This window comes from Buteo buteo, chromosome 18 (genome assembly GCF_964188355.1).
Source record: "Buteo buteo chromosome 18, bButBut1.hap1.1, whole genome shotgun sequence".
Classification (NCBI taxonomy): Eukaryota; Metazoa; Chordata; class Aves; order Accipitriformes; family Accipitridae; genus Buteo; species Buteo buteo.
Genome location: NC_134188.1, coordinates 14,210,162 through 14,237,971, shown reverse-complemented (window position 1 = coordinate 14,237,971; position 27,810 = coordinate 14,210,162). Strand labels below are relative to the sequence as shown.

The window sequence follows — 27,810 nt, the reverse complement described above, 5'->3', positions numbered from 1 at the left end:
TCTTAGGAGTAGCTGATTCACATGGATTAGGTTGGCTGCATTCCCCACCTTGTCATTGTTCCTCTCATCACTCTCTCTCTATTTGAACAGCTGTTACCTAAGTATCTGTACAGTGCAGAATACTTCAGATTTAGTATTCTAATATTAAAGCACAAAATTTCATAAAAATATTGTGGTTTAAATCCACCCATTCCATTATTTGAATGCAAATTTCCACCTTATTCTGAAGAATTAGCATTTTACTGTTGCTTTTCTTGGCTTCTCCTCTTCAGCTGTCATGAATATCAAAACAAAAATACAACTGCAGCCTAATATTATCTGCTATGAAACTGAGCCTTAATTGGCTCCCACAGCTCCCATCATGTTGCAGCATGATTTCACTTTGTTCAGAATTTATCAGCCAGGATACATCTTTCAAGACCTTTTATCTAAGTGATAACTGCTTGGTAAAAATTGGAAATTTGCAAATACTACTATAAAAATGTAGATCTTTTCTTTGTCTCTCATGTAATAGGCAAATTTGAAGCTCTGATAGATCCAGCTGTTGTATCATGTCCCTTTTTAATCACTGTTTCAGTTAGATTGTATTGATTAAGTAGTGGCCAGTGTAGATTAGAAGTGCTTTATAAAGATACGCTATCCAAAGAAGAGGCCACACGGCAAGTAAGATGAAGGTGTCAGGCTTGCACAGGTCATAGGTGTTGTCCACTGAAAATAAGGTCTAGTTTCCAAGGAAGCTAAAGCAGAAGCTGAAGTGAAGTCAGAGAGTTTGTGTTCTCTTGTGACTTACAGAAAGCTGTGTTAATGCATGGGTGCCTGAGGTGGGAGGATCCCTTAAGTTTTCTTTTTTGTTCTGTGCACCAATTCAAGACTTTACTTCCCAGAGGTACTGCAATTACGATTTCTTGTAGTGAAATTATTCTTTTCCTGCAGAATACAGTGGGTTTTCACACTAAGTCTGCAAACTCTGCTGTTTTAAATGGAAATATTTTTTGGTTGTCAACAAGCAAGGATTATCTCAAGTTTTAGGAAAACAATTTCCTTTATGCATGGAAAAACAGTTTTTAAAAAGCAGCTTTGGAAAAAGAAAGACATCTCTACCTGCATTTTGTTTGGTTTCATTGTGAGTTGTCGAAGCTTAATCCCAATGAAGCTTAGATGCTCTGTTAAATTGAGGCATCCACAAGTTACAGGCTTTTCTATAAACATCAGGCTTAAATGTTTTGAAAAGTAATCTGTTTCAACAGAATTCAACTCCTATTGATTAAACTCTCAGAATTCTAAGCATGTTTTGAGAGAATGGCTATTCTTTTTTAATTATTAAATACTACCTTGTAAGCAGAAGTTTGAGCAGCATCCTTTTATCGTACCACTATCAAGTTGTTCAGCTGTCTGATTATAGAATATTGATTGCAGAAGATGATCACTTATAAGAAGTTTTTTATAAGTGTTGCAAAAAACAGAAGAAAAACCCAGGTCATTGTCTCTATGCACTTTCTGAGAAGTTACCTTATTTTAAAGAAAGTGATCTTTTTTTCTAACCACAGTTTAAATTTAAAAGAACTAGATTTAGTGCTCTGTATTTCTTTTATGGATGCAACTTAGTATTTATATACTTGGTAAGTTACAAGAAACTGTACCATATATTGTATAAGATTTAAAGCTGTAGTTGATATACTTTATTTAATCTAATAAAATAATTACCATTCACTGATTTTTTCTTTAAGCTACAGAATACATTTTCACAATACAAGAAGCAATCTGAAAAGATACAATGATAAAACATTAATAAACAGTAAACATTTAAATTGTTAAAATTTAAACTGTAGATTGCTCAGTTTCTAATAATTTGTTTTTCATTGTATCTCTTTTCCTTTATCATGGACAAAGCTGTGTGCAAAAGAGAAGGCACAGTAAAATGGATAGTCTTGTCTGACAAAAGCTCAAGCAAAAAAAGGTTAATTATAGTACAAGTGGTAGAAAAGGATGTTATCATTTGCATATGAAAATGAGTCTCCTTATGTTATGCTGTCAAAGACTTTGGTAATTTTAAATTCCAGCCATTAATAAATGAGAAGGTTGCAACGCATGCTAATACACCAATTTGCAGGTACTTTCCATCAATCTCCTTTGCTTTTTTCTAGACAACTCGGTTGCAGTAACCTGCTTTTCTGATCACCACTATATCGACACAAATATTGTATCTACTAATAATAAGCAATCTGTTAAAAATCCTTTATTGTTTAATTTACAGTTGTGATTTCATAGTGATACATGCATACATAGAAATAAATTTCTTAGAGTAATAAAACAGCTTTTTAACTAAAAAGTAACTAGATGTGATCATGGTTCTGTTTTGAACTGTAGATGTTTTGGTGGGAACTGGCTTGGTGAATAGTTTACAAAATATTTCATCTCTTGATTTGAGATTTTAATTTGTGGTAACACAATATAACTATTCCACAAATACTATTTGCAAATACATATATTAAAAAGTAAGCCCATTTTCTAATAGAAACACATTGCCATTCCACAAGCAAGCATCATCCCTAATTAGCAATCTTTTTGGCATTTCCTTGGGGGAAGGCAGAACATAGCTGCATGTTGACCTATCTTTCTCTCTTTGAAGGAGAATCCATATAGCTGAAGTTGAAATGATAACATAGTTTCATATTGTTCTCCTGTACAAATATAAAAAAAGTTTTAAAATTTCAGAGCTGTTAAAGTTTCAGAGCTGTCATCTCAAATTTAGTTTGTGAAGGAAAACTTCATGACAGTGATTTTTGACTAAATCCTTGTTTATCTGTTGTGTGTGCAGTAGTTTTACTCTTGGGAATTCACATTCATATAAAGCAACCATTGCAGGATGCAAGTGCATTCAGCAACTCTGTTGTCATGACTGTGTTTTAAAACTGGAGTAAACACAAAGGCATTCTGGTTTGGGGTTTGGGGGTATTTTTGGTCTTAGTAGAGTTCTTCTTGGTGTGGTCTTTGTCTCTAAATGCTCAGCAAGGTAAGTAATTGAGGAAAAAAAACTCCAAACCTTGTGTCAAAGGAGAAGAGTTTTTAAGAGTGAGAGGAAGCTTAGATCCCCATTTTAGGCATGTACGTGAAGCTTAAAGGCAAGAAGGGTAAATACCCTTCTGCTCTATAGTATGTTTCCCAGTGTATTCAACTGAATGCTATAAATAGCAACTCACTTAGAATGTGTGCCGTTACATGGAGGAGAATGTGTAAAAGCACATTTGCAGGCAGTGATATTTTTATATTGTTAATTCCATGTAGTCACTCTGAACTAAGAGAGTTATGATCCAATGAGGAACCTGTCCTCCACATCTGAGCTTGACTTCCAAAATTCCCACCAGGTTTGTACTGTTGTACAGTGTTATGTATGCTTTTCCTTACACATAAGATGTATTTTCTTTTAGGTTCTCTGTAATTACCATTTTCAGTGTCATTTCTAATATTTCATGATCCCATGTGATAAATTTAATCAACTGAAATTATCTGCATATCAGGCAAAATGCAGTAAATAATTTAAAACTAAACGAAATATTGTTCATTATTCAGATATGGAAATTATGAAGCCAGAAAAAAGATTTATTCAGTCATGTGTATTCACATATTTTATTCTCATCAGACTGAGAAAGTAAAAACTGATGATTTGAATGTATCAACAGAAGAACCCATCAAGTAAAAAATACAGTAAGATATTACTAGAATAATAAAAATAAAATTGTGTTGCTTATTAGCTGCAAATTTGTTAAAAATATGTGTCACCCATGATATCATGATACCATAGAAATTCAAAATTCTTAATGAGCTTATTAAAGGTCAAAGGGAGTTGTTATTTCTTCCTATTCTGCACTTCTGAGGCCACATCTGAAGCGCTTGTCCAGTTTTTGGCTGTTTGGTTGAAAAAAACTTTGCCCAGGTTGCACAGAGAGGTTTGTGGTATCTCTAGTTTTGGAGATATACAGAAGTAGAGTAGACAATGCCCTGAGCAACCTAAACTGACATTGAATTTGGCCCTACTTACAGCTGTGATTAGATCAGATGACTTTCAGAGGTCCCTTTCAACCTAAAGTCTACAATTTTATAATTTAGAACTTCTCTAATGTACCTTTTGGGTCAGATCTGCTCTAATGAATATGCACTTGATTTGTGCCACTTCAGTGTAGTATTTCTCTTTTAAATGTTAAATATTTAGTAGTGATATATCTAGTTATATGCCCTGAAAATTTCAAATGTTTCATGTGTTGCTTAGACATAAATCGTGGCACTTACTAAGATCAGCTAAGAGAAAACAGACACAAGTTGCAAGAAAGGAAACTCTGATGAGGCATTTGGAAGGAAAAAATCATGTTCAGCATGGTCAGACACTGGAACAGGCAGCCCAGAGAAGGTTGTGGAATCTCTTATCATTTGAGATGTTTAAAGTATCATTGAAAAAGCCCCTGAGCAACCTACCCTGGGCTGGCCCTTCATCGAGGGTGGGGAGTTGGACTAGAAGATCTCCAGAGTTCTTCCAACTGTAATTATTCTATGTTTCCATGATACTGTAGGATATTTCAAAATTTCTTCCAGTAGGTATCAAAATGACATAGATATTATTGCTTCCAGTTGTTTAATTTTATGAATGAATTATTTCTATAACAGAAATAATTCTAAAACTAAACCCATTGTATCTAAAAAAAAGAAAACAAAAATGCAATTAAAAAATAAAAAAGAGTGTGCTGTTTAACAAAGTGTGCAATATTTTTTCCCTAAATTACTCCATAACATCTCTTTCTCTGGGTTACTTCCTGAGAACAGGTTTGAATGAAGCTTCATGCCATACTACTGCTCTTCAGTATTCTCTTAGCCCTCAAGTGTGGCAGGACATCTGAAAGACACCTACAGCCTTAATGATGAGCTGTTCTGTTGGGGTTGGCCACAATAAAAAATTTCCCATTCTGGTTTAAAGGCTTTATGGGCTTCAAATAACTCATATATTATACTTGAGATGCCTTAACTCTAAATGCCTTGGCTTTACTATGTAGGAACAAACAACAATCCATACCAGCTTATTACACCAACTAAAAAAAAAATCCTAATTAATTTCCGTGTCTACACAAAGTTATGCTTTGTTAAACAAACCATTTGATAATCTCAGCAGTAATCCTATGTTGCAGTGTTCTGTTCAGTGGAGTGTAAGTAGCTTTAGCGTGGGCCAGCATAGTGTGTCCCAGGATGCCATGTCACAGACATGGCCATGCAATCATACACTTCCTTTGCTTAGACTGGGGTTGTATCAGCCACTGTTTGCATTCTGTGATCTCTTTTTCCTTCTAGAAAAATAGTTTGCCTTTTCATTGTGGTATATTTTGGGATATGTACCCCACAGAGTTAAACAATTTCTGATTAGATTGCTTCAGTGTGTTTGATAACCATGGCATACGGATCTGAGAGTTAGGTTAAGCCTTAATAGTTGCTAACAGAGGAGAGTTCTGAGACACAGGCATGGCTGAGAGATTTTCTCTGAATTTTGACAGCCTCAAGAGAGGGTGTTAACAGAAAATAAATGACTGGTAAACAGTTAAAAAAAAAAAAAAAAAAAAAAAGAAGAGAGAGACTGGTGACTGCAGTCCGAGGGGTCATTGTTTCAGAAGAGGAACAAGGTCTGTGAGGGAGATGCTTAATAGAAAATCTGTATCTCATGGGATGTTGACCAGAGAAAATGAACCATAGCGAAATAAGCTCTCCTTGTGTGTAACATAGCCTTCAAACTGGTACTATAAAACAAATCACTGCAGTGCATCCCGTCATTACTAGCACCTAATACATTGACTATTCTGTACCCGTGTTTAGTCACACCAGCACCATCACAATCTAGATTTCAGCATCCCTGCTCTAGAGCTCTGCAGAGGAATTATGTCTGATGTAGTTCTGACTTTGTCCAAGGATTATGGTAGGCAGTCTTGTCTGTTATCTGCAAATTAATATTATGTGCCACTGTTTTCCCTCCCCTGCAACCTCTTACCAGTGGAGGTGGGAAGTAGGACTCTAATCTCTTTCAGAAGGAGAAGACACTGAAGTTTCTTTGAATGTTTGTCCCCTTTGCTCTGCACATTTTGTAGTTTCTGGTTCTACCAAGGAATAGCTCTAGCTCTTACGCTTCCTTACCCAGTTATACTCTACATAACTGCAAATGCAATCTAGCACCTAGTAACTGATTTATTCAGTTGTGGAGAAAGAAAAGACTAGAAGGCATGAAGTGTAAGAGTACTGTCTAACTGGATTCTGTGTTTAGTGACCATATAGGAAATATCTGAAAGTAGATATTTTTGGCATACATCAATCACGAACTTCTCAATATGATGTTAGAGTTCTTATGCAGCATCATCATTCTGGTATCCTTATTAGATGTAGGAAACAGCATTTCATGGAAAGTTAAGTTCCTGTTTTGATAAAAATAAATTAATACAGTAACTGGAATGAGATTACATTTGTTAATGCTTCCCTCAGCTATGCCTTGCTGCACATCTGCTTCTGGCACATCGTTAGCTAGCACATTGATGCTAATGGACTCAGAATTTTTATGCTTAACACTATGCTGTCGTGTTAGTACTCAGACTTCCTGAACGAACGGGGTTTCTGGGACATGTCAAACCAAAATAAAGAAATAAAGGTATTTTATTTAAAGCACTAACCAGCAGGTTTGGTCTGCATGGTCTAAAATAAAAAAAAAAAAAAAAAAAAAGAGAAAAGAAAATAAAACTATTTTAAAACAAAAATAAGACTCTAAATTAAAAATTCCTGTGTGATTTACCATTTGAAAGATAGTATGTGCCAACACCTGATCATATACCTGAATTACTGCAATATTCACATGTTCATTTAATAAAGGACAACTAGCTCAAGAATAATAACTCAAAGATTACACATACAAAAAAAGTTACCACAAGGAAGCAAATGTTGTATGCCAGTTGCTCCTGAGAAGCTACGCGTTACCCCCTCTGTGCTCAATGCCAGAAAAAAATACCTCTATTTCATTTCTTTGGAGTGTAATACAACTACTTCTGCTGGCATTTACTACTGAATGCCAACACTTAGGACCACACCTATGGAACAGCTGCTGCACCGTGAGGAAAATAGGACTGTAGCATAACTGCTTGGTTGACCTTTGCCTTAATCCGAACTTTGGTTAACTGAATATGTACTAGTACTAGCAGTGCTACTCACCATTGTTTGCTCTGACTTATCCAAAAAGTCCTGCTTTTTTTTTTTTCCCTAGTAACTTTGAATCCCTCTAAAATGAGTGAAAAACCAGAATTGTACTCTATGGTTTCTGGCTATGCATATTCATATAACACTGAATACAATTTTCCATCTAGGCACAGAAAATAAAATCACTTCTATAGTGATTTGTATGTTATTCAATATCTCTCTTCTGGGACCACACCAACAGAAAAACAGTAGAAAAGACTACATTTGCAACGAATTAAAACAGCTGAAGGAAAAGTACTTGATTCATTGTAGAGGAGTTCTGTGATCCTGAAGTTGTATAAATGATAATGTGAAAATCTGGCAGCCTCTTTATTCCTTCCACTGTTCAATATGAGGTGCTCAGTTTGCTTTGGGATTATAGAAGATACGAAAGCCTTCTCTCTGAAGATGGAATAGATGCTTCTTGGATGTTAAGAGACATGAAAAAATATTTGAACCACCTGAGACTGCAATTAGAGATTTCTTTTTGTAAAAAAAAAATTCCTTTTATTATACCAAACAGAGCCTCACATTAATTGAAGTTTTGAAATATGCTGCTAGGTATTGCTTTGCAAGCATTTTGGGTATTGCTGATAAGTTTTGATATTATATTTATAATCATCATATGCTAAATTAATCTATCATGCACAGTTAAAACTTCAATTTCCAGTTTCATTGTAATATTGAAAGATTCAGGAAATATTGAAATAATGAAATATTGAAATACTGAAATAAACAGTTACAAAGAAGAGAGTATGATAGATTTTTTTAATTTTATTTTGTAATATAAATCTTTTCAGGGTTAGGATATTTGGACTTGTAGACCACATTATTGGTATAATAGAAATTATTGATATAATGTGAATTTATTTTTTAAAACAAGTTATACAACATTTCAGCTTTCATATGCCTTTTCTCAGATGTTATAGCTGCCATATCTAATGAAAAATGTAGCATTAATTCATACACTGAAAGCTGCCTTTATTGAGTTTAGATCTTGACTATTAGCTGTTTTGAAGAAAAACAAATCCTGAATTGCAGTAAACCTGTTAAAGACCATATTATGGGAGGTAGGAGTGAGGGAGCAGTTGAGAGAGCATGGGTATTGGCCTGAGCCACAAAGAGACAAGTAGCTAGATTTTACACCATCTTGGAGATGATAGTAGCCTTCTCGGTGTAATCCAGCTGGCAAGTGACATATGCATGGATTATTTTGGCCTACCTGGCAGGAAAGGCAAAGTTTTCTACTGCATTGGTGATGGAAGAAGTCTGAAATGCTACATGGCCATCCAAGATCAATAAGAAGTCAAACAACTTTGCATCACTTTGACAAATGGAGTCCATGTATGTTTTTATTGGAGTTGGGATAGAAGAGGGAGATGAAGATACTGTAGCTAATCTATTACAGGATTTCTCCCTTTCAAGAAAAGTCGCTTCAGTCTTTCTGCAGCTTAGCTTAAAATTCCTTTCCTTCAAGACCTGATCTCTTCTAAGTGTTATGGCAGTGGTAGTGGATGTACTAGTGACAAACAATCCATTTAATATAGTGGTGTTGTATTTTGAGACTGTAGCACTTCACTAACGTGCAGCCATGTGGTCATATAAGTCAAAAAGGAGAATAAGCATAGCGATATTTTTTACACTTGTGTTGTAAAATACATTTTATTATCATTTTTATTGCATTTAAATCTTAAATTATTTATTAAACAGCTGTGAATTAGCTATACCTTCAGCTTTATGTAGAGCAGTACAAGCAATTACAAACTTTGCTTTTGTGATCTAGTGAAAGTTTTTGTTATTGTGTATTTCCTAGTGCTACTTACTTATATGACTTCAGAATTAATATCACCCATACTGGTCTTTTAATTGGATCGAATATAAGCATCTATGTTCCTGACAGTGTTTCTCTTTAGCAGTTACATTAAAAGTTTATTTGATGACAGCAATAGAATGATTATATTAAATACAAGTTGAAACGATTGTGTCTACTTTTATTACACAAAACAATTTACAAAATCTGTCCTCACCAGAATGCAGAGTTACTGCTATATGATAAAAGAGACTGTTATATAAGTCATTAAAAGAATCATGCAGACAAGAGTCATTAAGTGTGTACATTTAGCTAATGAAAATGGAAAGCAAAAATCTCCTAACTGATTCATAATCATTTGGGTTGAAGGCTCATAATCAGTGATGTGACAGATAAAAAGATCACTGATTAAGTGTTTGAACATTGTTTGAACTTCAGTGTTTGAAGTGGAGATGTGTCTGACACTGACAAAATAAAATTTACTGACTGATATTTAATTGTATTTTGGATGATTTTGTTACTTCCAAGATGCTTCTGTGGAATTATTTGTCTGTCAGCAGCTCGAAAAATACAGTAAAGTACTTTTTAAGTACTTTAGGTGCCTGGCAAGTGCATTGTGTAATGGCAGATAGGGTGCCTGGCAGGTGCATTGTGTAATGACAGTGTAGCTTCCAAGATTTTTTATTCAGTGACTAGAGTAATTTCATAATCTTCTAGTAGTTGGTATTAAAAAGGAGCGTTATTTGTCTTTGTTTAGTGATAGAATGTGGAATCCTAGTCTGATTATTTTCTGGTTTAGTATTAAACATTAATCTTTCTGTGCAAAAGCATATGGCTTGCAACTACTTACAGAGTAGGTTGTACAGTAACTTAACGTTTGTACTACAGTACTATAGTCAGGACTGTGACTATACCATGTAAAGAAATTGTACCAAAGATGTACGGTATAAAAGTTTCAAAACAAAGGATTTTGAGTGTTGTGTTGAGTGCCCTTGAGTGTGGACTGTTGCATAACCACTCAGGTACCTAAATAACTTGTCTGAAGATAACAAATTCTTTAGTCTGAGATTGTTAGTGTTTTGAGGATCAAACTCAGATTTCATTACTTAAGACACATGGTTTATCAAGATTGCAAGGTGCAACGTGTGTCTTTCTCATGTTGGCACATAATGCTTTGTGTTGATGGGAAATTCCAAGCTTGCTGCTCCTAGTGACAGGCTTCATAGCTGCATGTAAGACAGAGTGAAACAAGCAGGTTGGGGCATGTGTTCTGTAAGCATCATTGAGGCCAGCTATTCCCCCCACCTCTATTAGTTTCATTTATTACCAAATATAACGGAGGCCAGTTTTTATCTTATCAGAAATTCTGTGAATTCATGTCTCAAACTAATATACTAAAAATGGCAGCATCAACCTAATACTAAGAGATATTTTTAAATGAATTGTTGGTAAGTACTTATAAAAACTCTTACTGCAGATTGAAAATCAGGTGTTTCTTGAATTTAATATGCAGTTTACACAAAAGAATGATCTTAAAGCATACTTGAAAGGAATGCAGTTATTTACCTGAACTTAGTAAAGCAAAGACAGTAATGACAACCATTTGGGTGGAAAACATGAAGTCTACTGTTAGTAAAGGTGAAACAGGGTTTCAACAGAATGTTAGAAACTTGACAAAAGTTTCATTGTACAAGTGAACTGCACTGTACAAAGAATTGAACAGAAGTTTGTTTAGAATGGATGAGTCACATTGCACATAAACTGCTGGTTTTCTTTATACTCTTAAATGGTGTTAATTTTCTGTTTACCAGTTTGAAATAATTGAAATTAGTATTAATCTTTGAGGTTACACTATATTTACACAAACATTTTTCATTAATCATAATAATTGACAAACCCACATTAACACAAAATGTTAAAAAATCAGGCAATAACTTCAGGATTCTTTGTTTTCCTTTTTTTTTTTTTCCCCCTCTTTTAGAATTGGGTAGAAAAAGCAGAGAAACAGAAGCTACTGTCAGACACCCTTGACCTTTCAGAACTGTTTCATGCAGACACGTTTCTTAATGCGTTACGCCAGGAGACTGCACGGTAATAAGGGAAAAATAATCTACCTATTTGTGCTAATGTGCTATTGCTCCCTATGTGTGAAGATGGTTATTTCATTTTCAGGACACAGGTCCAACAAATTACATCAATTGCTGTCATTAGTCATTAGTCATCTCATTTTTATTACTTGCACTGAAGTAGAATAGCTGTGAGTTACTTGTTTAAATGCTGACTATTTTTTTTTTATTTTAGATGAAATTAAAAATCTATTTTTCTTCAAAGTAAGACTTAGTATGGTATGGTACACACTGAAAATACATGGGGTTTGTTTTTGTATTTCATTTCATGTTGTTATATGTCTCTAAGATTTACTGTATATATGTTTCCTCTGCAGAATAATGAGCTGCTCAGTGGATAGCCTTAAATTTACAGCATCATGGAAAGGGCGAATACAGGAAGGCAAACTCCAAGTTAAGGTATTCTGCTAAGATGTTTTACTAGAATTTTATGAGGATGTTTTATTAGCATAGTCCAAGTCACCTGTCCATAAACTTTCTATCTATCTATAACTGAGCTATAAATATTGGTGTACCTGACATACAAAGGCTGGTTAGTGGTATCGCTGAAAAGAGACTTCTAAGGAAGTAAACAAACCAAAGTAAACTATAATATGACTAGGTTTTTATATGATAAAGACCCAACAGTTTTTTAACGGATGCTTAGGACTATAGCCAGCAACCATAAAGTCACTACTGATTGCTTAGACAGCAGAGATGAATCCTCAAATGGTTCAGTTTAGCTTCTTAACATTTCAGGTGGCACTGCCACTTTGGCTGAATCCAGTTCTCTTTGCACCTTTTTTATACTTAATTTTGTAGGAAATTCACAAAATAAGTTTTCTATGCTACATCTTCCAATGGGTATGCTGGTCCCATGATGATACTGCACAGCTCAAAGTGCTGTGTTCAGCAAAGAGCACAGCACTTCAAACTGCATTCTTACAGAAACATGGGTGAATAAGTAAGGGCACTCGCCACGCGACTATGTGCTGATGTGCAGCTAAAGCAGAGAGATTGCTAGACTAGGAGGGAGAAAGCAAGTGGCAGGGCACCTTCTCTAATCTGATAATGCAGGCAGACACAGGCTGTGGGAGATACTAGGGTTCTGGGTTGGCTGCTGACACTATCTAAAATTACTAATACTGAATGTGTAAGAATTCATGTTCCTAAAGTATTAATAGATTGTAAGGCCAGAAAAGATAACTGTAATCATCCAATCTGACCTTCATACAATACAGTCTTTTGAACTTTGATGAATTAATTCCTGTTGGAACTAGAGAGTATAATTTAGAAAATTATTCAGTCTTGGTATTTAAATAAGAGTAATGGTTGCCTGCTTCATTTAATGAGAACCAGATGGGAGTCTAGAACCTGGAGATAAATAAACCAAGGGACTTCTAGGGCAGTTTGGTCCCCTTGGATAAACCTGGGATGTGATAAACCTCGGAGCCTGCAAATCACATGTTCTAAGGTTCCAGATTCAGCCAAGACTTCTAAGTCCATAGCAGTGAGCCAAAATGGAATTTCACATCTCAGACCACTCATTCAAACTCAGGCTAACTGTCAGCTGCAGATCCTAGAAGCCTGGACTTCTTCAAAACCATCCTACTATCTTTGAAAAACATCAGAAGTCAATGTCAGATACCTGAATTCCATGTGTGAATAATATTATCCAAGTATTTTCATATGCTAAAAAATATTACAATATTTTACAGTTGCTAGATTGAAATAGCTGCTTGGAAACTAAAGAATTAAAGGGTAATTACAGGAAAGAGTTTTATAACAACACTCCAGTTAGGTGTATTGAAGCTTATTATTCTTTGTTGTGTGGAAATTTATGTGGTAGATTTTTGGTAATATTAGTTGGAATACACTGTTAGCAGTCACGGTTTTATGTAGGCAAAATGTTAACGTATTCTCTATTGCTTTATGAGAATGAGTCTTGTGTTCCAAGAGAAATCAAAAATAAAAAGAGAATTTTGTTTAAGAGCAAATTCTCTGCCACAGGAATAGTAGAAGCAGTTAGGTGAGTGGTTATTTTTAACGAAAGGTAGGAATTCTATTAAGTTTACTTACTTGATTTGAATATTATCCTTTCCTCTGTAAAAGCAATATTCAGTGAATCTGTATTAGTAAGTATTTGCCAGAATCTTCACTGCTCCTTTGAATCTTTGATGTACAGAAAGGCTCTGGAACCCTTTGCTATGCTGAATATTTAGATTCCTTTCTGTGAGTCCTTCCTTGTGGTCTTGGAGAACTGGGGAGAAACTTTCACATTAGTAAAGCTAAATACCACATGGACTGTAACTAGGGCATAAAAATGTCAGTGGTTCAGAAAAATCATCCTCTAAAATGTGTCCTCTGATTGCATGTTAAGTTTGGTTCACATGAGCAATATGAATTTTGATACTGGTAAATTTAAAGTCAAGAATTCAGGCTAACCTTATAGAATGGGGAACTATTTTGAGTAGGGACTCAAAAAAAATTTCAATCAGCGGAATAGGTAGGTCCTTAAACACATGCTGTGGTGAGGTGGCTGGGACCCTGTTTTATCCCACCTGATTTTAGTTACTAAAATCAGAAATTGGAGTTTACCAGCCTTATTTTGTCAATGAAGAAAGACATGCACCAATACAGATCTTAAATGGGTTAAACAGCTTTCAGGAGATACCTGTCTTTCTCCACTGACGGAGAAAACTTACAATTGCTATGGTCCTACCACAGTAGTTTTGATCAATTGCCTGAAGGTAAAATTATTTTTTTTTTAAAACCTGTCACATTTTGGAAGTTTAAATAAACAGTTATCATGGAGACATAGGGTATCAGAGTTATTTAAAGATTTTTCCAGACTTTATGCAAAAGATAAGTTAAGTTTATGCAATGCTGTTATGAAGAACACCAGTTATTTGCTTGGTTAAAGGTGGTATCATCATTGTATAAAAGCACCAGAGCTGGTAAGATCTCTTCTATAGCAAGTATAGTACATGAATAGCAAATCTTACATAGGAATGAAATAGAAGAAAACAAATTGTAATCACAACAGGATGTTGTAAAAACAAGGTGAAAATTATTAGCAAAAAAAATAACAGGTCTACTTTTGCTGGCTTAGGCTACACATGATCTGGTTAAATACATACGATCCTCAGTGAACTAGGCCACTACAAGTTTGAAATTGTGTATCTCAGCCTCATACTTAACTGTTACTTCCTCACTGGATATCCTTCTTTCTGCAGATAAGACAACTAAGAAATTTTTCCCATTTAAAAATTCAGTTCATAAGTGAAAGGAGATCTGTTTCCATTTCAGCTGTGTGCAGAATAAGATAACTGAAATAAATGTAAAATGTTTCTTGGCATCCTGTATTCATATGTATCCATAAGAATGTATTCAGTTAATAGTATATATGCATAGACATACTGTTGTGTCTGCACAAATACCTTTTTTTTGTTCCCTTTGGAAGTTTTCTTTTCATAATGATTTACTGTGTTTCAGTTTCAAACCTGCCTGATCATACAGCTCTTCATCTATAAGATAAACTCAGGTATACCCAATCCTGCTGGTTTTCTCCCCCTTGGCAACTTTCAGGTCTTCATTGTCAAAGTGGCATGAACCTGCATTCATTTCTCTTTGCTAAGACACTCTCTTCTTATGTATGATAGATCTTCAGACTCAGAAAGATTGTGATAAAATAATTGGTAGAATTAGTAAATATGATTTATTTTTGTCAGGAGATTTGATTTGTTGATACTGCATTTGACTTCTTCACACGATTCAGATTACAGGTTTAAAACTGGATCTCTCATATCCCCTACAAGAACCACATTGTAGTATAGGCTATTCTGAGGCTTATCAGTCTCAATTTATGCTAATGGTGCTATTTTACTTTGTGTGACTATTTTCACTGAGAGACTTGATTCTGTACTCACATGGTTGGGGGACTCCATTTTGGGATATGGGAGAGTCGTGCTCAAGTCCCTGAATCAATGGGTATTTAATTATTCTAATAGAATATCTTTGATGAAGGATTGGAACAATTAGGAATGCAGATGAATATTGAATTTAAACCTAAGATTCACACACACTTTGTATAATTTTCTTAGTCACACTGTCAGTTAATGACTGTTTTGAAGACATGTTCTTCGAGATTTTTTTTCTTGCCTTTAATTTTAAAAATTTTTGATGGCTTAGAATTTGTTCTGAAAAGGAGAAGAAGGTGGAAATCTCATTATGATCTGTATGATGAAAATGCTTTTTCAGTCTTCCTGCACTTTTAAAAAATGGCATTGTGCTTCAGCATTTGTAGACATGTGGAATGATCTTTGTGTGCCAAAAATTTCAAATAATATACCGTGTGATCATCTGTAAGTTAGAAGTATGAAGTGCTAGAACTGTCGGTGTAACTACAAAGTAGGCAGAGGAGCACTCAGTCAGGCCAAGAATACACCTGAATCTGGGTGGATTATCAAATCTGATGTTAAATTATCAGTGTTAATTCAGGTGATAGTTTAGACGTATGATGTGGAGTAGATTTCTCCTAGTAGGATATGGTGAACATTTGATTTAGAATCACTCTCTATAAAATTACACCTTCTTTAATATCACTTCGGATTGCTTTAACAAACGGTACTGAAAATGTATGGCTGTTGCAATATAATCACATACTAATATGCAAATACTTCTCTTCTATTTGCTTTGTGCACTGATTGTGCTGTTGTACAAAAGCAGGTAGTCATTCCTTTTGGCATTCCATTTTCTGTTATTGTGGAAAAGAATGAAAGAAAGGAAGAAACTTCGTAAGAGACTTTTTGGGTAGTAAGTGCTATGAGCTTGGGCAGAGCTTCATATACATAATGAAAAACAAAAATTGATTGCAATACTATAATATTGAAATACATAGTATTAGCATTAATATCAAAACTATACTCCTAGCAATTGACAGAAATACTGTTATAAGGCACCCTAGGAGGTCTTTTTTTGCAGTATACCTCCACACTGAAATACCTGTAGAGGTAATGAAGTGTAAATACGACTTCGTTAAGTCTGCTGTAGTTTCTATCTTTTGATGGGAAATTATGGCATTAAATAGTAAAGAAAAATTAATTACAGAGAATTTGAAATTTTGGAAACAGAGATCTTTGGACCATGGTATCAGCACACTTCCTACAAATGTAAGAAGAAACATAAAGAAACATAATCTGTAATGTGTAACAATAGCTTTTTTGAAACTGAACGAGTACCAATAGTTGCAAAATGTGAAATACTTTGTAGGAATTAAAATTTTAAAAATTACTGTCAACTCCAGCCATTACTCTGAGCTGAGTAATGCAAAAATACTATGCATGCTAATTATAAATACTGTGAAATCCATGTCCTTCATAGTAGTTGCAGTTCCTCTACACCATTTGTCATAGAAATGAGAACATGGCTATGGGAGTACTCAGCCAAACAGTATCTGAAAGTACATTGTTCCAGTGTTTTATATTTTTCAGTGTCTTTTAATATTGAATCAAAGTCAAAATTTTGGTCTTCATCTTCAAAAGAGTTTCTATGATTGCTTGAAGTTTTCCAGGAGATCAAATGATGTTATTTTACATAACTATAATGTCAAAGGAACTGCCAATATCAAAAGAAGAAATGTATGTGCAGTAGAAACGGATTTTTCAATAGGTGACCCACTTCTATAGAAACTTCTTTTAGAGATGTTCAGGATGGCCAGGCCTTCGAACACCGTAACAATAAATTTTAAAACCTCTTCATCAGACTAGTCTTTCCTCAATAACTGTGCCAAACTCACATATTTATCAAACTAAACTCCATAACAAACATCTCTGCAGAATGCAGGAAGGGCAGAAAGAAGAACGTATGAGATTAATCTTTCTAATATTTGTGCAATAGTGATAAATAAGAGCTTTGAAAGCACTCAGTCACAACTGTAGTGAGATAAAGTGTGACCTAGAACCTGTGCATACAATAAAGCAAGGCCTTAAGTATCGATGTTAACAACAGAGAGCAGTAGGAAGGAGTCTTTGGGAAAGCCTCAGTATAATCATTAGTAAGACTTTATTCCTTTTGTGCCTTTTCCAATTATTTTTTTTACATATTTGTTCTTGCAAGACAGAAGAAGTGACACTGGACTGTATATAGGCTATCATTAAAGACTATTGACACCCAAACTTCTGTTTTACTAGATAAAGCCAGCTTTTTCCAAAATCTTATCTGTATGGAGAGATTTTGAATTTGGAAAGAAATCAAATGTTAACACTGTAACTTAAAAGCAACAGACCTGAAAATCTTAGGGAAGATTCAAAGGAAAGATCACATTAATCTTTGCAGGAGAAGGGAGAAGAGTGTCACACTTTCATAATGAAGAGACCTTAAGCTTTTGACAAGAAGTTGAAGGAGAAAAAAAGTTTTTGCAGTTCCAAACAGAAAGTCTGAAAAATTTAGTTCATTTCACTAAGGCCTTGTTATAATAATTTGTGGAAGTTAGAGAAAAACTCATACTATTCTGAGCTTTCCATTTGGTTTTGGTTCAGGTTATCCATGGTTTTGTAGGCTTTACTGTGAGTCCTAGTCTGTATGGAGCACAGATTGTTTCAAAGAATGTTGCCACTTCTCTGGTCACTGTCTGACCAAGGTGAAACACAGCTTTTTTCTATAGCTTTTTAAAATGCAATCTTTTATAACCTTTTTTTCATATTAGAATATGTATATATGCATATTGTACATTGTAAGGAAGAGTCCTCAGCTCAGCGTTAGAAATACCACTTTAAAGAAGCAAATGTTTGAAGACTGCAATGCTTGACTACAATCAAAAGAATAATGAGTTATTAAAAATGCAAAACGTAATCTTAGCTAGTATACTGTTAGTAGAGTATTAACAAAAAAACACTTGGGAGGAAAGCATTGTTTTTCAAGCATGACAGTGACCCCCATTGTATTACTGTTTAATTGCAACTTTTCTTGTCAAATAAATAATTTTAGAATACTGTAATTACCAAAGCAAATTATTTCCATTACATCTTCTATGATACTGATCTTCTTTGTAACATCATACTTTAACCACTTCTTAAAACTCACTACGCTTTTTAAAATTTCTTGCAAGAGAAAATGTATTAGAAAGTGATACCTTTCTCCATTCTGGTTATGTGGTCACTCCTCCAGTTTCCAACAGCATTGTATTTCCTAGTTCTAGCACTGTTTTATGAACCTTGCATTTGGTGAAAGCCTACCTCGCTATAATGTATTTAATTCAGGGCTTTAGTATGATAGTATAACAGATGATTTTCATGTTGTATCTTCTGTTAGACATCTGCTTGCAGTTTAAGATTTAGTCTTTTGAAAAGCTGCATGAAAGTTATTACTGAGTTAAGTTTTATTATTGCTGAAATTGAAGTTCTCACTTCAGCAGGCCAAACTGACTATTATTATTATTATTTATACTGGCAATCTATTATTATTTGTACTGGGAAAATAAAATGATCAACAGATACTGAAAATTTTATTTGGAAGAAATGCAGACTAGATATCATTGTCGTTACTTTATGCAGGACTTAAGTGAAGAAAAAAGAGAATGTTTAGCTCAGAGGCTGAAAGTAGTTACTAATTAAAAGAAAGCACTTAAAACATGTTACATATAAAGCATTGCATAGTTACTTACAGAAGCATATGGGATTCTTATTTATTTTTTCCAAACAACAGTTTATATAAGAAATCTTGAGTTATGTTAAATAAAATCTTCTCTCATATTGTTTCAATATATTTTGTTTGCCTCTGCAGAAGCTGTGTAATTGCACATTCCATTCTTTGAAAGCTGTGCTCAGACTTCCAAGCAGGAAGTCATGCTTATTTCAGTAATTGTTCTTCTCTTCTTGACATTGTAATGATTGTGTACTTGGCTGTTGCTATCATATTTCCATTAATCTAATGCCAGGCAACTGCAGTTTCATAAATGATGAAATTTACAGGTATTTTTCTCCAACTTTTCAAAGAATGTGAATCCAAATCAGAGGAAGTTCACGCCAAAGCATGGTCCAGATCTTGCTTTTAAATCATGTTTCCTATTCTCACACAGAACATTACAACAATTAGTTTCCTGTTATTTAAAAATCTGGTCACAGTAAAAAGGGTGATCATTTATTAAAGCACAGTGTAATCATTACTGATATTTCAAGTCTGTTATATATGTTTGAATATTTTATATTTCCACGGCAGATCAGTGGCTTACAACTGGAAGGTTGCAGTTTTGATGGAAATCGACTTTCAGAAAATCTGCATGATTCTCCCAGTGTGTCATCTGTTCTCCCTTGTTACATGGCCTGGATTCCACAGGTACTAAATTATTTAAAGCCCTAAACTTTCAAGACCCATAATTTGCTTTTTTCTGTGTAGTAACTTTTCAGTATGATGTTGCTGACCTGTTTTCCCCCTCATTTCAAAATAAAAATCCCTGTCTTTAATAGGAAAAGCAGTTACTTCTTTTATAGAAAACAATAAATTATTATCATTTTGTCAATATTTTTAGCTTCTATTGTTTAGATTAAGACAAGGGCTTTGTTTCAGTCATACCTTTTTTTCTTTGTCTTTTAAAAAACATTAACATATTTTCAAAAGTGTATTTAGTAAATGTATACGTGAGTTTGGGAGTTCATTCCTAGAATATATTTTCTTCACATTTTAAGCATTAAATTAAAATGCAATAGCAATAAAAAGATAGAGAATATGATGTGATTTGTAAGCAAAGAAAGCATTTCACCTACTTACACTAATTTAAAAAAAAACCAATGTCTGCAGAACTATGTAAGATGAAAGTGAAGTAATCCAAACAGTAAAAATTGTTACTGCTTCTGCTCTCCAATTGTAATAGCAATCTCTGATAAATAAAGGAAAAAGTTACATAGAACTTATTCAAGGATGTGTAGGAATTACAAGTTCGTATACTTACAGTCTTATAACTCAGAGAAAGCTTATTGTAGAATTCATCTCATCTAAATTTCTCTGTCTAAAAGTTAGTTGCCTGGTATGACTTAGTTGCTCCTTCTTTGGTCTCAGTAAGATAGGCATCTCAGGAAGTCCATCCCATCATAAGGTAACTGGGATAAATCTCTGTCTAGATGTGACTCTAGAGACAGCCTAGACTGCTAACTCTGGGACAGACAGCTCTAAAAGAAAATAAATTAAGACTTTTACACCAAAAATCAAGTGTAAATTTAGAAAGTGAGAAACAGAGTGGATGCAGGTTTTTTCCACTTTATCACAAAAAATAAAACTAGCAGTATATAAAAAATGAAAAATAATGTCACCTTTTACCCTGTCCTGTAGACATTAACTCATCAAGCAAATGAATTTATTAACTAGAGGAGTTTGTTATTCAGCAACCTAGAGAACTCTGCAGAGTTCTCTCTTGAGTAGGCTAGGTTTGGTTAGAAGAATGTTAAAGAAAAAAGTTCACTGGACCCAAGTAGTTGAAACTTCAGTTAGAATTGAGTTTATTAATTATAAATTATGGTGATGATGAGATTTGTGGTATATTGTGATAGATATTGTGCAAGGAGCTCCATTACTAACACACTACTCTACCCCAACTTTTTTTTTTCCCCCTCATTGTTATTCCCAGCAAAGGGAATAGCATTATATTATAGTACAGCATTAGAAGTATAATGGTCATGATTTAGACTTTGAACACATAAGTAAATACTAGCCATCATCTGCACTACTGCTCTCATCTTTGATGGGAAAGAAAATACTGAAAATTAAAAAAAAAAAACCAAAACGAAACACCACAAAACCTGTTACAAAGTTGACCAGTGAAAGATTTTTCAGTTCTTTAGTAGTTTACAAGGAGTTTTTTGTTCAGAGAAATAAAACAGATTTCTAATTTATTTGAAAGTAAATAGGATAAATATGGAATTGCCAGACATCTTAATATATACACAGGGGGGTGGGGGGGAGCAGGGGAGGATGGTAATATACATAGTTTTACATGGTAACACCAAATGTTTATCTTATGCACTCTGAAAATGAGGATTGTAAGTAACCCTCTTTGTTCTGAAAACCATTCGTCTTGTGTTAGAGATAAAACAGATGCTTAAGTGTTTTTCTGAATAACTGTCTATATTCTTTAAACTTCAAAGATAAGATTCAGAAGTAATATGTGACATCAGCAGAGAGCTTTATCTATAAAACATAAAAGTGAGATAGTTCAATAATCAGTGAATTAAACTTCTTCCAGTGTACCTCATATTTGAAATTAATAGCAACTGAAGTCTTAGTGTTGGAAAAAAATATAATTCTTTTAAAACACAGGCCAAAACTTGTCAACTGCCCAGATTTTAGATATAAAGTATCTCTAAGGAGAGCATTTCTGAATTGATCTGCCCTTAAGTTGTTTTGCTGTGGGCTTCACTGTAAAAAATGACCACAATCAAACACTGTGCTCAGAAAGCAAGGCAGAGTCGGGATATTATGCACTTCCTCTTGTCTCATTATCCTGTCCTTAGGAGAAGAGTGCATGAAGTAGAACATATTATCTTAGGATTCTTAGGTTTTGAATTTGTTTTCTTCTCCCCATAAATATCTCTTATGAAATCTAATGTGCAAAAATCCATATATTTATAATGCAATGCTTTGAGGTAATTTTCAACCAAACTAAAATAAAGTGAACTCTCTCTCTCAAAAAAAAAAAAAGCTTACAGGATTTTTCTGGGAGAACTCCCTCAAAATGCTGCAGTGCTCAAAATGGAGTATTTTGAGCTACTAACATGATGCTTATTTTCATTAAACTGTGAAGGTCCTTTCCAGTTTTAATTCACTGATAGATCCCAAGCTGTGAAGGGTGTCACTAAGCAGGATGGAACTATGTGTGAGGCAGTCTAGACAGAGAATTTTTGGACTGTGTGTAAGCCAAGGACATAAGGATTTGTGGCTCAAAAAGACTTTCACAGAATGGTTTTAACCCTCGAATAATGTCATTCCTTAAAACATCAGTAGGATTGAGAAAGGCACGAGAACAGCTATTTTGACCCAAAAAGGTGTAAAAAGAGGTCTTTGAAGGCAAACTGGGCAACTTTTGGCCTCCCAGCTTTGGCAAAACTTAAATTCTCCGATTAATATTTTACTCTCAGACTGGCCACCATTATGTCTTCTTCAGTATTGTTAACCAAGGGGTAATTGTGGTAAGTATAATCCTTCTGAGAACAGCTGAGTTCTTTTGACCAGCTTCTGATTATTAAGTTATTCTATAGAACTCTTATAGTGCACAGACCTTTTGTAAGGATTTAAACACTGATGTTCAAAAGATACGAGAAGTTGATTTTCAAAAGGAACAAGAAAATTCTTTAGAAATGGCTTACACTTGACATGCAAGGCAAAGTGATTGAAATAGTTATTGTTTGCAAGTTTCCTTTTTTCCTGTTTTTAGTTATTTTCTAATATTGGAGCTTCACTAACTCACATTTCATAGAATCATAGAATCATTTAGGTTGGAAAAGACCTTCAAGATCATCGAGTCCAACCATCAACCATGCCCACTAAACCATGTCCTGAAGTACCCCGTCTACTCGCTTTTTGAATATCTCCAGGGCTGGTGACTCAACCACTTCCCCCGGCAGCCCATTCCAATGTTTGACAACCCTCTCAGTAAAAAAATTTTTCCTAATATCTAACCTAAATCTCCCTTGCCTCAACTTGAGGCCATTTCCTCCTGTCCTATCTCCAGCCACCTGACAGAAGAGACCAGCACCCACCTCACTACAACCCCCTTTCAGTTAGTTGTAGAGAGCGATAAGGTCTCCCCTCAGCCTCCTCTTCTCCAGACTAAACAGCCCCAGCTCCCTCAGCTGCTCCTCATAAGACTTGTGCTCCAGGCCCCTCACCAGCTTGGTTGCCCTCCTCTGAAAATGCTCCAGCACCTCCATGTCTTTCCTGCAGTGAGGGGCCCAAAACTGAACACGGGACTCGAGGTGCGGCCTCACCAGTGCCCAGTACAGGGGACGATCACCTCCCTGCTCCTGCTGGCCATGCTATTTCTGATACAGGCCAGGATGCCGTTGGCCTTCTTGGCCACCTGGGCACACTGCTGGCTCATACTCAGCCTGCTGTCAACCAGCATCCCCAGGTCCTTTTCCACCGGGCAGCTTTCCAGCCACTTTTCCCCAAGCCTGTAGCGCTGCGTGGGGTTGCTGTGACCAAAGTGCAGGACCTGGCACTTGGCCTCATTGAACTTCATACAATTGGCCTCAGCCTATCGATCCATTTGATGTGATTTACATTAAAAAGACCCTAATTTTTGTTTCAAATTCCCTTCTGATGAGTGTGCTGCTTTATTATTTGGTTCCTGAAAATCCTGACGTTTTCCTGTTGACAGGAAAGGAGATTTTGAGTATGACAGAAAACATGCTTAATATGTATCAATTGAATCAAACCCTGAATTATTTACACTAAATAAATGCATCATGGGTTGAATCCCAAATTACTTGCTATAGGAAGTCTAGACTGAGTCTTTGAGTTCAGTTCTGTAGTCATGCATAGGGACAATGCCCTGTGCAAAGCCCTAGGAGGAAACTGCATCGAAAGTGCACACAGTTTGTAGTACTAGGGAATTTAGGCTTTGCTTGTTTGTTTGTTTTAAGTCCTGGACTAACTAAATTGTGGTTAATACTTCTGGGTTCCTCTTAATATCCTGCATTAAGTGGGGGCCCTGTGAGACTCTAATGTAAGGTATAGTAGCTCTCTCTGTATCAGAGAACCATTTTTATATTTGGATTCACTGATGTTAGAAATCATTGTTTAATTCCAGATGGTAGCCTGGAAAGTGTGGGGTAAGGGTTTTTTTGGCGCAGTTCCTGAAGTATCCCACGTGCAAGTATCTCAGACATGGATGAGAACCGGGGCTGCATTACGGGAGGAGCAGCAGGGTTAGGCTGCCGGAGGGAGGAGGTGCAGCAGCAGGGCTTCCCAAGAGCACTGCCTGCCCCGGGGCTCCAGCCCACCCGGGTTAGCAGCTCCCTGCAGGACAGCACTGGTGCTCCCGAGGGGCCTTCTCCCCTCTGGGAACTCTTCAACACTTCTTTTGCCCCTGGTTTGCAGAAGCTTTTGACAGGTAATGTTGGGGATTTCTAGCTGAAAGAAGATTTTTATATGTAGTTGATAGGATCACCCCTATTACATACTGTCTCATGTTTTCAGTTTAACAAACTGGAGAGAAAAGTAGAGGCTTAGTTACGGGGTAGTCTAGCAAATTTTCTGAAGTCTCTGCTTTGTTAGTAATGCTTCTCCTTTGTAGCCTGGACCAAGAGTTGCCTGTCCAAGGCTGCAGTGTCTACACTGTATCTTAAGATCCAGCTTTAGATACTGTATCATTGGAGATTTTTCCTTTCTCATGTTTTGTTGTCTATTTAAGTGATAACTAAGTACTTGTTTGTTGACAGGATGCATGTGGTCCATATTCTCCAGAGGAATGCATATCTTTACCAGTCTACACGAGCGTGGAGAGAGACCGTGTGGTGACAAATATTGATGTACCTTGTGGAGGAAACCAAGACCAGTGGATTCAATGTGGCGCTGCTTTATTTTTAAAAAATCAGTAATCTGAAACTGCATTAAATTAACTCTTGAAGTTAAGAATCATTTAAACATCTCAGTTGTTTCTTATTAAAAGAAAACTTTAGTTTCATTGCTTATACATTTTTAAAGCAATGGTTTATAAATTCCCCTGTTTATTTTTTTAAATATATAATTCTACTTAAATAGAACTTCATAGTATCTTTGTGGGATATTGTAAAAGTTAACATGGCACTATTTAGCAAACTGTTAATTTGGGTTGTTTCTCTAGATAGTAATGTGCTGTATCTCTTTCTCAGACTTGCTGAAATCTCTTATGTTTTGCCCATAAATATTGAATATAAATTCGAAGTCAGCATTTTTTCTTTGATCAGTTTTTTTCATGATCCTTTTTGAACTGTTATTCTTATGCCTCCATTATTTAATAAAATAAAATGTTAAAACTTACCTGTTGTAATTGAAATTGAATGTTTTACTTGAATATAAAAGTCAGGATAAATGTTTCAGTCTGTTTTAATGATGTTTTACTTGTAATCATATTTCTTTGTATTGGTAGTAAATAATAGGAGCTTCATAAACTTCACGTGGAGTTACAAATTCAGTTAGACTACCATTGTGGTTGTTATTTAGAATTTACTGAAAAAAAACCATTTTGTGAATCTGTACTAAATTCCAGTAAGAATGTGAACATAAATCCCCAAGATAGACAAACAATTCCTTAGACAAACAAAAGAGGTTCTCACCCAGTTGTTAAGTGATAAGCAGAGGGATATAATATTGCTTTTGGTCTGTGATGTGAGAGACCCCTGGAGTCTTGTTCTTAGTGCAGGATACTCGAGTTTGATTTCACTGATTGATGATGTATCATGTTGGGATGCTGCCATAGCTTTGGTGTGCAGTTGGACAAAATCCCAATAGAAGCAGGAAACCCCAAATCCAGCAGGAAGCAGCATTACTGAAGAATGATGAAGTCTCAACATAAGAATTGAAAGTGCCTGATTTTTAACTGCAATTACAGAGTCACCTCATGAAGATATTTTTAAAAGACAAAAGCATAAAAACACTTTCTAAGTTTGCTTAGCAAACAAAACAGATGTCTTGGCATTGATATGTCTGATAGATTTTATATCTATTTTAAAGTAGTATTTAAATTAAGACTGTATTTCACTTGCTTGATATTTTACATTGGTGGTTTGAGGGAGGGAGGAAAGCAGAGAAAAGATTGGCCACATCTCTAGGTTAGCTTCCTGAAGAAAGTGTTTTTCTCTGTTCTGCTCTATTGTTTATCCCTTAAACTTGGTCTTTTGTCTTCTATCTGCAAATTTTCCCATTTTAGTTCTTCTAATAAAGAGATGTTCTAAAATGATTTGATACAAGTGCACATACATTTTTAAAATTGAATCCTATCTAAAGCAGAATAGATTTACTTGATAATTTTCAGATAATTGTCTTGTTTTCCTTTATACATTTGACTCTGATTCACTGAAGAATAAAAATGTAGCAAGTTTAGAAATAGTTGTCTGCGAAGAAAATTTTGGGAGAAAATGACAAAGTTTCCAACAGAACAGAAAGCACTTGTATAAATGCGCATACAAGCTCTGTAAGGATTTAGAGGGTAATTTGTCCAGAGAAAGTATTCTGTCATACTAAGCTTTCTTGATAAAACATCACTGGGAGAGGAAAAAAGTTTTACTGAGAGCAACTGTGCTTTCAATTCCCTTAGGCACATGTAAAGAGCATGTTGCAAGCTTCCCTTTTGGATCCAACACATTTCCATAAAGCAGATTGGATTTTAGCTTTCGTATTTCTCCAAACTGAGGGATCTATTGGCTCCTACCAGTTCCAGCTTCTCTTTTGTGGACAGGTAGAGAAATACAGATATTCAGGTAACTCCCTATGTTAGGGCAAAGATACCTGGAAAAGAGACATCATATTTTAACCTACCTTGCACAGAAAGTAGAGACCAGCAATGCAGAAGGTGGTTTTGATGACCAGTCTTGCTTGTTACGGGAAATAAAAAGCTACTGTAATGAGTTGTAGAAACCCTGAAATAAAACATTAATAGAACATTGAGGGGATTGTCATGTTTCAGTTTGGGTTGAGTTTTTCTCTTCTAATCATAAGCTTCAAAGATGCCTTCCATCCTGCCAAGCGTAACTACGAATATTATTTAGAGCCGCTGGTTTCAAGTGTCCTCTTTTTATATATTTAGTTAGGAAGTCTTTACTAATTCTATTAATATACAGATATTGACTCTATCACAAAAAAAACAGATATAAAAGAGACACCTCCAGACCTACCACGCGATCTTTATTTCTATTTCAGAGTCAGGAACTGATTCAATTTCTTACTGATAACTTGTCTGTATCCTAACCCCTCCAAACTGGCCAGTCTCTGCTGTGGAGGTTCATTACCTCTTGTATCTATCATCTGCTACTGCCTCAGATTTAGAACAGCAGAATATTTCTCAGCTCACACCACCAAAAGTTTTGTTTTCAGGACATGCATTCATTCATGCATTTCTGTCAGAGTGCCTTCTTTCTGTGAGTAGAAAGTACTGTTAGCCAGCTTGATTAAATCTCCTTTTGTTTGATTCACCTCTTGGTTTAGAGCCCTTCCACATTACCAGAAATGTCTGCTGGCCTCTGCTCTTTCTGAGTCCTTCCATGAGTGATATGAAATAACCCTCTTAATGTTTGGCTATACCTAGAGCATTGAATTATATTTTTATTTGGGCAGAAGTCCTTTGGGAGCTCATCTAGACTGATCTACGTTACAAATGTGAAAGGAGCTCTCTTCCTAGGTGTCTGATGTGTTTATTTTTTTAGCACAGGACAAAAAACTGATTTAAGTAAATCTCAAGCTAGTTTGGCAGCTGAAATCTAGTAGATTTTTAATGATGTAATATTATCATCACAAAAATCTTGAGAGCTGTATATTATGTTCACTGTGTGTTAAGCAGGATGTTTGATACTTATTCTGACTAATTGATTCACTAATCTTTCCTTCTCATAACTCTAGTCATAACCCTGATGTTTTGGAAGGCTCCCAGGTGACCTAAAGAGGAAAAAGAGATTATTTCTC

The 27,810-nt window shown here is 35.2% G+C and overlaps 1 protein-coding gene across 1 annotated transcript in view; it reads left to right on the top strand.

The window, feature by feature from the left end:
* DYNC2H1 (dynein cytoplasmic 2 heavy chain 1) overlaps positions 1–25,209 on the top strand; it is a 189,028-nt gene extending 163,819 nt beyond the window's left edge. Inside the window, exons 86-89 of the mRNA XM_075050027.1 lie at positions 11,040–11,149; positions 11,502–11,583; positions 19,381–19,497; positions 24,594–25,209. Of these exons, the coding sequence (XP_074906128.1) occupies positions 11,040–11,149; positions 11,502–11,583; positions 19,381–19,497; positions 24,594–24,752 (468 nt within the window). The 3' untranslated portion in view covers positions 24,753–25,209. The remainder of the gene's footprint in view (positions 1–11,039; positions 11,150–11,501; positions 11,584–19,380; positions 19,498–24,593) is intronic.
* The last annotated feature ends 2,601 nt before the right edge of the window (positions 25,210–27,810 follow it).